We start from the raw sequence: 11,713 nt of genomic DNA, 5'->3' as shown, positions 1-11,713 counted from the left end.
AAATCGATCTAGCGTAGCCTTAGATCCAGGAAAACGCGAATTTTCGAGTTTTCATGAGTTTTTCTTTCGCGTTAGTAAATGTAAAATATGGTCGTTAATTTTGCCGCGCGCGCATCGATTCCGCTTAGCTCAGTCGTACGAGATCGGTCTAATGAACGCAGATAGATCTTAGGTGTCAGTCAGGGTTTCGAATCCCGGCCAGAAATGAAGTTTTTGTTTTTTGTCTTTTTTTTGTTTTTGTATTTATAAGAGTTTATTTTTATCTAAAGACGTGATATATTAAAATAGAACCGAGCGAAGCTCGGTCGCCCAGATTGTAACTGTAAGTGTGAATGAGCTTAGGTACTAGGTAGTCGACTACAAAGAGATGTATCCACTTTTTCACCTTATTGCATTGTAATAAGGTGAAAAAGTGGATACATCTCTTTGTAGTCGACTGTACCTACCTGTAATTTAAGCTCATTCGCACTTACAACTATAAAAAGAGTTCGTAGTTTTAACAAACGAGGACACATAAGTGCCCTTAGGGATCATCCATAAATTACGTCACACTAAAAATCATGATTTTTGACCCCTCCCCCCCTCCTTGTCACAGCTGGTCACATTTGTTAGACTCCCCCCTCCCTAGTGTGACGTCACATATTTACACGTAGCAATTTTTGAATAAAAACAGCGGTTAGAAATCAATCTTATTTCCATTTATGTGCTTGAATTATTCTTCACCACACCAACAGGTAAAGGCTCTCTTGATACTTCAAAAAACGAATGACAAAGTTTCATTTTATCTACAAGAGTGCAAAAGTAATTTCATAGTCATTTTAACTTGATGTCCACGGGTATGGCTGGTAGAATAAATGTTTAAATGATGATTTTGACTCTTAAATGTTAATAAAAATTAATCAAGCTAAATTGTTTGATGTTTTGCAGTTAATGTTTTCCACGTGTTGGTGTGTGTGTGTGTGTGTGTGTGACAAATTTATATACCTAAGGGGGCATCCATTAATCGCGTCATACGTTTTTGGCTTATTTTAGACCCCCCCCCCTCCCCCATGGTGATCTTTGGTGATATTTTCAGGACCCCCCCCCCCCCCGGCCAATATGACGTGTAATTTTTTTTTTGGCAACTTAAGTACACTACCCCCTACGATCCTAAGATTCTTCAGCTATTCAAGAGCTTCTCGACCATCTCCACGTATCGGATGATGAGGCTCATGGGTAGCTCTCTGAAGTCCTTTGGTACCAGGTAGCCTGCTCCAAAGTTCTTCATTCTTTGTCTGGCGAGGGCGTGACATTCACACATTAGATATCTGACGGTCTCTTCCTCTCCTCCACACATGCGACAATCCGTGTTGTCAGCGTGTCCCATCTTGGCCAAGATTCCTTTGACCCCGTAATGGCCTGTGAACCCCCGTTATAATTTGGAGTTGGCTTTTGCCTAGCTTTCCTAGCTTTTTGCTCCATCCTTAGTCAACATTCCGCATAAAGAGCTTTGAATGCTTCAGATTTACCAGGGCATCCCACTCTTTTTGGTGATAGCCTTTGTTCGGTCTTTCATAGCCGGTTTAATGGTTCCTTGTGAAAGACCCACAAAAGGTTCCGGACTTATGAAGTTGTCTTCAGATCCGGCCTTGGCAAGTTCATCAGCATTTTCATTGCCAATGAAGCCTTCGTGTCCCGGTATCCATACCAGTTCCACCTTGTTTTGCTTAACAAGCAAGAGCTTGGATGCCGAGAACCTTCGCCCTTACATCTTTAATACATTTTTAAGTGTTATGGCTCGTCGATGATTCCGCCAACAACGTCAAGGTTTAGGAAGGGACAGGTTTTATGAAGACAATTAGCCGTTTTTTGACTGAATGTATATAGTGATTTTTGTGTATTTATGAGAACAGCATGCATTTATGTTAGAAGAGTGACATTTGATGCAGTGGAACTGCTGATGATGATCAGAACTGAACTCCTCAAATCTCAACGGCACACTTATAGTGACTTTGTTATTTTTATAAGAACAGTATAGAACAGTGACATTTGGTGCAGTAGAACTGCTGGTGATGAGCAGAACGGAACTCCTCAACGACGCGTAGCTCATGTTAGGAGATTTATTTTCTTCATTATGTTCGTTCAGAATGTTGGGTTTTCATGTCACATTTTGGACCAGCTCAAGTTCTAGTGAAGGGATAGTTTAAAAAATACACATTTCTACATAATCCAACATTCGCAAGTTTCTTTCACCAGAAACCCAAAAGCGGCGTTTTTTTCTTGCCATGATGGTTGACCGTCCGTCTATAAGTAGGTATACGTGATGAGGGCAAACTAAAAAAAATCTTTGAAAAATAATAATAACCGTTTTGCACCCAGCTGCTCTTTGCACTGCACAACGCAAGTGCCAACTGCGAGGCAAATTACGGCGCATGAATTTTTAAAACTCAGCTCAGGTTTTGACAGTCTGGTTATGTTAAAGTTGATATATTAAAAAAATTGCTCAGAAATATGATTTTACGTTTACTAACTATAACACAGTGTATCACACAGGAACAAAAAAAAATACACGTGATATGTTCCTGACCCCCCCACCCCCCATGGTGATATTTGGTGATTTTTCTATGACCCCCTCCCCCCTCTATACAGTATGACGCGATTAATGGACGCCCCCTAACCTACGTGCTTTGAAACCCCAGCAAAACAATTGGTATCTTTTATAACAGGATGCAAAGCCGAAAATAGATGATAGTCTAGTCCATTTAGATCATTTTTAGCTATATGGTAGCTTAGACAAATTTTAGTTTATTTATCGACCCAAGTAATCACTCCAATATTTTTTTTTTATGTTATTCAATTTTTAAATCACTGTCGTTTGTTCTGTCACTGTCTTCTAAAGAAAACTCTAGACACATATATTTCAAATCTATTTTATGGTATACGATAGACATTTTACAATACTAAATAAAACCAAAACAACTTAATACAGTAACAAGAGTACGCTTATCGATTTAGTCTGAAATTTTGGAGTTTTCACCGAAAAGTTTACAAAAATAAAAAATAAAATAAAATAAAAATGTTTTATTCTGTATCAACAAATGTTTTACAAAGTATCTGCGCTGGTGCCTCTTTCTATGTGAGGAAACACTTGTGCTAAGAGAGCACCGCTCTTCCACGGTATACACTAGCTGTTTATCTTATAAGTAGGTATGTAAATTTAGATTAATAACACAAAATTAAAAGAAACGACGAATCAAATTTTGTCCAAGACATTTATAGCTAAAGAATGTTCTAAATGGCCTAGACTATCGCCTACTTTCGGCTTTTCATCCGGTTGACGAACATCCTGTATTTTTAATTTTGTATTGTATATGCTTATGAAGTATTCATAAAGTAACAGTTTAAAGTTCGTGTTTTAACCCTTAGATTATGATAGATTTTGAAATGTGACGTCACGAACTTTAGGACCCCTCCCACCCCCATGTCACACATTGTCACACTTCGCCGACCCCCTCCCTCCCCCTTAACGTGTGACGTAATTTATGGATGATCCTACCGGGATTCAAATCTAGAAGCATTGGCTTAGCTTAGGTCGTCAAATCCTCATGGATGAAAACCTGCAGGTGCCAAAAATGAACTTATCGTTTTCAGAGCGAAAATGCGTTGACAACGAAGAATACAATGCTTGCACAAACGGTGGATGCAAAGCCCGCAACTGTTCCCAACTCGGCAAACCGATTCCTTGCGTGAGGCTCGACCCCAAATTCTGCCAGCGGGATGTGTCTGCAGCGAGGGATACCTGAGGGACGATGACGGCGTGTGTGTGAAAAAGGTAATTGTTTTATTTGTATGTTTTCATCAACCTGTCGATCTTACTCTTCGAAATATTTAAAGGCAAGGAAGGTGTAGGGGGCATTTTCGCGAGAAGAATCGCCAAATATATTTTTTCTAAGGTAGGTAAATTTTATGTTTTCCTACTCAGAATCACGAGCCTTTTCGATCTAGAACAAAAAATTGGACCCAAAATTTTCTTTTAACACTTTCGAAACCGGGCTCTACGCGGCGCTACGACATTTTCGCTACATACGGGTTTCCCCATGTAATCGGCTACGCTTCTACGAGCGGTGTGCCCGACAGTCGGGTTCTTGGTAGCGAAAGTGTTAATTTTCTATTTGCATATATTATTTTCCACTTTGTTTGTAACCGCTGTACCACGCTGTACAAAGTAGGTATTAGTAACAAAGTAGAAAATTTAAATAAATTTGGGACGCTTTTTTTCACCTAGTAGGATGGAAAGGGCTCGTGATTCTGAGTAGGAAAAACATTAAATTTACCTTTTTTTTTTTTAATTAGCCTGTTGTAGTGTCCCACTGCTGGGAAAAGGCCTCCCCTCGCTTCTTCCACTCAACCCTGTCATGTGCGTAAATCTGCCGGCTTGGATAGAATGCGTTCAAGTCATCCCGCCATCTCTTTTTTGGTCTGCCTGAACCCCGGCCTGCACCCTCTACGGTGTTCCGTGGGTCCCACTCGGTAACCATTTTACTAAACTCGAGTAAATTTACCTATTTAATAAAAAAAGTTTTGAAATCTTTTTTCGAGAAAATGCCCGTAAGTCAAGTCGACATGAATAAGGCTTCCCTTTGACTGGCCATTTGAATAGGGTAACTAGGTGTTTCCCCAGAAATTATAACATTACTGCATCACATGAAGCATGCGGGATTAGCATGAAGGTAATAGTGAAGTATAGGTCCTGTCATACCGGACTCAGTGCGGTGGCAAGGGCTTTCGTAGGCCCTAGCCAATTGGTTCGGTTGCCTTTGATTCATATCGAAGGCAGAACCTAATTATTATGTCTCCACCTTATCGTAGTAGTTGGCTAATCTTAGTTATCTTATATTCGAAACTTGTCCCAAGACTGCAAAATCTGCAAAAAAAATACTTATTTTCCAAGCGAAATACTATGTTTACTTTATAATGGTAATCTAACTCATTAATGACCGGTTATCACGACATGGCTGTCATACAATGACCTCGGGGAACTTCGCACGCTCTTAGGGGCATTCCCTAGAAAAACAGCAGAAAAGCTAAAACTAACTCTATGCCAAGGGCATACGGTCTTATTAAGCACGCAATTTATTCTCAGTTATTTTGCAACACTTTGTTTTTTAGTCTATAATAAAATTGTACAAGGAAATTACATCAACAGTCGAATACTGACCGTTGTACTTGTGCATCATGGACAGATACCTTTTATTTTTAGTTATTGCTGGATTTGGTATTTGTGGGGCTAATCCTTTAGATAAGGGGGACAACGATGAAACAGGTAAGAATTAAAAATATAAATAGCTATAATGAATAAATCTTAAATGCGCAAATGCGCCTAAACTTTACAACAAACCCTATCTACTTAGTAATAAATTTTGTGTTTCATTCGGTGTGCCTTGAAACTCTCGCAACGCTTAAAATTCCACGTTTTAAACCAGTTCAATATTGGAATCTTTCGCTTGCTCGGGTAGGTGTTATTAATATTGGCACGTGCGGTGAAAAAACAACTTTGCCCCCTTTTAAAGCAAAAAACTATTTCTTCCAGCTATACAGTGCAGTGGCAACGAAGTGTTCTCTTCATGCACCAACGGGGGCTGTGATGCCCGCAACTGTAGTCAGCTTGGGAAGCCCGTACCCTGTGTTAAGTTGCGAGCAGACAGCTGCATCAAGGGATGTCTGTGCAAACCGGGATATTTGAGAGCGGCAAGCGGAAAGTGTGTGGAAGAGGCAGAATGTCATAAGGGTAAGTTTCAATTGTAGTCAGCTTGGGAAGCCCGTAGCTTGTGTCAAGTTGCGAGCTGACAGCTGCAAGCGGGGATATTTGAGGGCGGCGAGCAGGAAGTGTGTGGAGGAGGTAGAATGTCATAAGGGTAAGTTTCAATTGAAGTCAGCTTGGGAAGCCAGTACCCTGTGTCAAGTTGCGAGCAGACAGCTGCATCAAGGGATGTGTGTGCAAACCGGGATATTTGAGAGCGGCAAGCGGAAAGTGTGTGGAAGAGGCAGAATGTCAAAGGGTAAGTTTCCATTGTAGTCAGCTTGGGAAGCCAGCAGCCTGTGTCAAGTAGCGAGCTGACAGCTGCATCAAGGGATGCGGGATGCAAGCGGCGATATTTGAGGGCGGCGAACGGAAAGTGTGTGGAAGAGGCAGAATGTCATAAGGGTAAGTTGCGGTAAGTTGGGTGTAAGTTGGGTGTACCGCAGGGATCAATATTGGGGCCTTTCCTGTTCCTTATCTACATTAATGACCTGCCATATCTTGTAAAGACCCACCATGATATAGTATTGTTTGCAGATGATACTTCCCTTATTTTCAAAGTCAAACGTCAGCAACAAACTTGTGAAAATGTAAACAATGCTATTTCCGAAGTAGTTAATTGGTTTAGTGTTAATAACTTATTGTTAAATGAGAAAAAGACTAAATGTATTAAGTTTGTAACGAGTAATGCTAAAAATGAACAAGCAAGTGTCGTTGTGAAGGATGAGGAATTGGAACTGGTAGATAGTACAGTTTTTCTTGGCATAACTTTAGATTCTAAACTTCAGTGGGGTCCCCATATTGCTACCCTCTCGAATAGACTGAGCTCTGCAGCATTTGCAGTGAGCAAGATCCGTCAGTTAACAGACGTGGAAACAGCTCGATTAGTTTATTTTAGTTACTTTCACAGCATTATGTCATATGGTATTTTACTATGGGGCAGTGCTTCAGAGATAAATACCATATTTGTTCTGCAGAAGAGGGCTATTCGAGCAATATACAAAATGAACCATAGAGACTCACTTAGAGATAAGTTTAAGGACATTAATATAATGACAGTGCATTGTCAATATATTTATGAGAATATTATGTATGTACATAAAAACATTTGTAAATTTAAGAAAAACTGTGATGTACATAATATAAACACTAGAAATAAGCATAAGCTTGCAGTGCCCTTCACTCGGCTCCATAAAATTAAAAAATCATTCATGGGTAATTGTGTAAGATTTTATAACAAACTTCCTAATGCCATCACTGAACTGTCTTTTAATCGATTTAAACATTATGTAAAGCGTATACTGATCTCTAAAGCCTACTATAGCACACAAGACTACATGAATGATGAAACACTGTGGGATACAAGTATTGCTGAAAACCATTAATTATATAGCTTATTAATGATGATATTGATAATTCAATGTATTTTTACACAATTTTTTTGACATTTAGAATTTATTCTAGAAGTTTTTATACTAGTATTTTTTTATACAATTTAGATTGATATCATTTTATTAAATCAATGTAGTTTTAAAACAATATTGTTTATTGCACCAATAAATTGCTCTGATATTTAGAATAAGATGAATATTGTACACTGTTGACAATTTAAAAGTGCTTATTGTAAGCCTATTTGAATAAAGAATATTTTGATTGATTGATTGATTGCCATTGTAGTCAGCTTGGGAAGCCAGTACCCTGTGTTAAGTTGCGAGCAGACAGCTGCATCAAGGGATGTGTGTGCAAACCGGGATATTTGAGGGCGGTGAGCGGAAAGTGTGTGGAAGAGGCAGAATGTCATAAGGGTAAGTTTCAATTGCAGTCAGCTTGGGAAGCCAGTACCCTGTGTTAAGTTGCGAGCAGACAGCTGCATCAAGGGATGTGTGTGCAAACCGGGATATTTGAGGGCGGCGAGCGGAAAGTGTGTGGAAGAGGCAGAATGTCATAAGGGTAAGTTTCAATTGTAGTCAGCTTGGGAAGCCAGTACCCTGTGTTAAGTTGCGAGCAGACAGCTGCATCAAGGGATGTGTGTGCAAACCGGGATATTTGAGGGCGGCGAGCGGAAAGTGTGTGGAAGAGGCAGAATGTCATAAGGGTAAGTTTCAATTGTAGTCAGCTTGGGAAGCCAGTACCCTGTGTTAAGTTGCGAGCAGACAGCTGCATCAAGGGATGTGTGTGCAAACCGGGATATTTGAGGGCGGCGAGCGGAAAGTGTGTGAAAGAGGCAGAATGTCATAAGGGTAAGTTTCAATTGTAGTCAGCTTGGGAAGCCCGTAGCTTGTGTCAAGTTGCGAGCTGACAGCTGCAAGCGGGGATATTTGAGGGCGGCGAGCAGGAAGTGTGTGGAGGAGGTAGAATGTCATAAGGGTAAGTTTCAATTGTAGTCAGCTTGGGAATTCAGTACCCTGTGTCAAGTTGCGAGCTGTCAGCTGCATCAAGGGATGTGTGTGCAAACCGGGATATTTGAGGGCGGCGAGCAGGAAGTGTGTGGAGGAAGTAGAATGTCAGAAACGTAAGTTGAAACTGCAGTCACCTTGGAAAGCCAGTACCCTGTGTCAAGTTGCGAACTTATAGCTGCATGTGTGCAAACCGGGATATTTGAGGGCGGTGAGTGGGAACTCGTGAAGTGTGTAGAGGAGACTGAATGGATGTGTCTATAACGCGGGTTTAATGAGAGTATTTTCCATTCTCTGAGAAATCGTTCGTTAACAACATCCAGACGCTCTCAATTGCTCAATCATCTGTAAAAGAAATTATGTCATGATACAATCAAATTTTTCCATGAGGCGTCTGGTTAGGAGGGTTGGTGAAAACCACTTTTGCTGCCGTAGAATACGACTTTCGGATTCAATTGTGGTGTGGGTTCAGCCTGTTACTGCAATATCAGATTTTTTTTGCTATAAGTGGCTCTGTAACCTGAGTCTCCAGACGTGAGTGAGACGTGAGATTATGACATTTGTATGTGTATGTATAATTATAGTTCTATTTTGTCTCCCAGAACGCTGTACGGGCCCTCACGAATACTACTCATGCGGCGGCGCGTGCGACAACGTCTGTGCAACGTTACACGAACAAAGTCAGAACAACTGCCCTATAAGGAACATTAGGTGTAACGATATGTGTTACTGCGAGGAAGGGTATGCAAGAGACGGGAACGGCATATGTGTTCCTATAGAATCTTGTCAACAATAGCTACCTACATTCACATCTGCTCAATATTACACGAACAAAGTCAGAACATCTGCCCTATAAGGAACATTAGCTGTAACGATGTGTGTTACTGTGTATGCAAGAGACGGGAAGGCATATGTGTTCCTATAGAATTATGTCAACAATAACTACCTAGATTCATGTCTGCTCAACGTTACACGAACGGAGCCAGAAGAATTGGCCTATATAAGGAACATTCTGGTGTACCTAACGAAGTGTGTTACTGCAAGAAAGGGTATGCATAAAGGTAGATATGAGAAGATGGGAAAGGCATATGTGTTCCTAATATATTTAATTTTTAAGTAAAATAAAATATCATACCTGTCTAGTGTGTGTGACCACAGTTTAACCTATAATTCCTCCAAATAGGTACCTACGACAAGTGACAAAGTTTCGAATAAAATAAATGAATACCGAAAAACAATTAAAATAAGTTTCCAATGAATACAATTACAGGAAGAGTATAATAAGGTCAAGTAGGGAACAGTGGCTCAAGTCGCTTAATACTGTACCTGTACCTACTGTAGCACTCTCATAGTCACGTGCCATTAGATAAACATTGTCCGTCCTATTGTGTGACAGTGTTTTATTCACAATGAATGTTTGCTTAGGTACTACTCCGCTCTCTCGAACACAATTATTAAAAACCGGCCAAGAGCGTGTCGGGCCACGCTCAGTGTAGGGTTCCGTAGTTTTCCGTATTTTTCTCAAAAACTACTGAACCTATCAAGTTCAAAACAATTTTCCTAGGAAGTCCTTATAAAGTTCTACTTTTGTGATTTTTTTCATATTTTTTAAACATATGGTTCAAAAGTTAGAGGGGGGGGGGACGCACTTTTTTTCCTTTAGGAGCGATTATTTCCGAAAATATTAATATTATCAAAAAACAATCTTAGTAAACCCTTATTCATTTTTAAATACCTATCCAACAATATATCACACGTTGGGGTTGGAATGAAAAAAAATATCAGCCCCAACTTTACATGTAGGGGGTACCCTAATAAAACATTTTTTTCCATTTTTTATTTTTGCACTTTGTTGGCGTGATTAATATACATATTAATACCAAATTTCAGCTTTCTAGTGCTAACGGTTACTGAGATTATCCGCGGACGGACGGACGGACGGACGGACAGACAGACATGGCGAAACTATAAGGGTTCCTAGTTGACTACGGAACCCTAAAAAAAGAATAAAAAGAATCTATTACTAAGCACGAACCTGAGAAATAACATCCTTTGTTGCCACAGCTGTACAAATAATGTCTAAATTATTAATAAAGGCGGAAAGCCAGTTCGGTCAGAGAAGACTCAGCGGCTGAGCAAGATGGCGAAATCATTAGCGTTGTTAGCTGTCGTTATCATATCTGTGGGAATCTCAGCGGCTGCGGCCCAGAGCACAGGTAAATAAAAACATGTTATATTTTATATAAAATAATTGGATTTGTTGGTTAATTAAAAAATTACGGTTTAGTACCGTTTCGTAAGTATATTGTTTTACTTATTAGCGCATCTCTGGTGGAAAGTTATCCTAAAGGGCCAGCAACGCGCATGTGGAGGCTCTAGAGTGGCAGGCGTCATAGGCTCCTTGACTACGTATCACCAGGCGGATCGTACCCGTATTTACCATGAAATTTATGTTTCAATTACTTCCCTTCATCGAATTTATGATTTTTATCAGTTTTAATTTTATCAAAAAAATGGAAAATTGTTATACTTTTGCTAAACATCAACGCTATAAATTTTTTTGCCGCCTAATTCCTCATAAGTTGATACCAGAGACGATTTTTAAATTTTAGGATTTTTTTTTTTCATAGTACTTTTTCATACAACTTTTGGCGGTCGAAAAAACGCATTTTGCAGAAATATATTTTACTATATTTTTAGTATGTCAAAAAGACACACATAAAGAACTAAAAAAACCAAACTTCGGTTCTGTGGGAATTATTATGACCCCTCCCATACAAATGCTCGTACAACTCCTCTACTATTATACATAATACCCTGTAGGGTCATGTTGTTGCTATGTAACCATTGTACCTAGTGTAAGATCTGTACACCAACATGAGAGCAAGAAATAGTTATTTGTTATACAAGGGGGCAAAGTTGTATTTTAACGCCGAGTGTGGAATTGAAAAACGAGCAAGTGAAAGGATTCTATAGTTGAACCACGAGCGAAGCGACTGGTTCGAGAATAGAATCCTGAACTTGCGAGTTTTTTAACACACGAGAAGTAAAATAAATTTGCACCCGAGTGTAACACAAAAATTTTCCCTTCACTATAGCGAGGAAACTACAACGCAAAAAATGCGTTTATCACTGCTTCCAGTAGTTCCACAGGTGGTAAATCATCTTTATTACTAGATTCACCTACTTTTATCAATTTTAAAGCAGTTAATTTGACTTTATTCAAGGTCAAATTACTTTACCCACTAGTGGATAAAATGCGTTTTTACCCGCTGGTATTAAAGGACAAAACACGTGTTTCCGAGCTAGTGAGGGGAAAAAATCTATTCTATTCTATCTTTAAGTGATCTCGGGCTCCAAATCCAAAGCTGTGGGGACGTTGGCACTGGGAGAAAGCCAGCCTGCCAGGCTGTCGTGAATTAACACACGTTTGTAATATTCCCCTTACCTCCCATGTTGCACAATGTACTATTAACTTTTTTTAACTCTATGTACATACTTAAATAGCCACGTCCTTAGGTATCAAAATTATGGTAGT

General features: G+C 39.6%; 1 protein-coding gene across 3 annotated transcripts in view; it reads left to right on the top strand.

Moving 5' to 3' along the window:
• The first annotated feature begins 5,150 nt into the window (after positions 1-5,150).
• The window catches only part of LOC125226090 (zonadhesin-like), a 29,548-nt gene continuing 22,985 nt past the window's right edge, over positions 5,151-11,713 (top strand). Inside the window, exons 1-2 of one of the 3 annotated variants that reach the window (XM_048129947.1) lie at positions 5,151-5,302; positions 5,570-5,767. In XM_048129947.1, coding sequence (XP_047985904.1) covers positions 5,215-5,302; positions 5,570-5,767 — 286 coding nt within the window. In that variant the 5' untranslated portion in view covers positions 5,151-5,214. Of the gene's footprint in view, positions 5,303-5,569; positions 5,768-8,976; positions 9,237-10,143; positions 10,392-11,713 lie in introns of those variants that run through there. The other 2 variants (XM_048129949.1, XM_048129948.1) reach the window with 2 other exon arrangements.

The sequence above is a fragment of the Leguminivora glycinivorella genome, chromosome 5 (genome assembly GCF_023078275.1).
Source record: "Leguminivora glycinivorella isolate SPB_JAAS2020 chromosome 5, LegGlyc_1.1, whole genome shotgun sequence".
Taxonomy (NCBI): domain Eukaryota; kingdom Metazoa; phylum Arthropoda; class Insecta; order Lepidoptera; family Tortricidae; genus Leguminivora; species Leguminivora glycinivorella.
The sequence above is the reverse complement of the archived record's forward strand: the minus strand, read 5'-3'. Positions and strand labels throughout refer to the sequence as shown.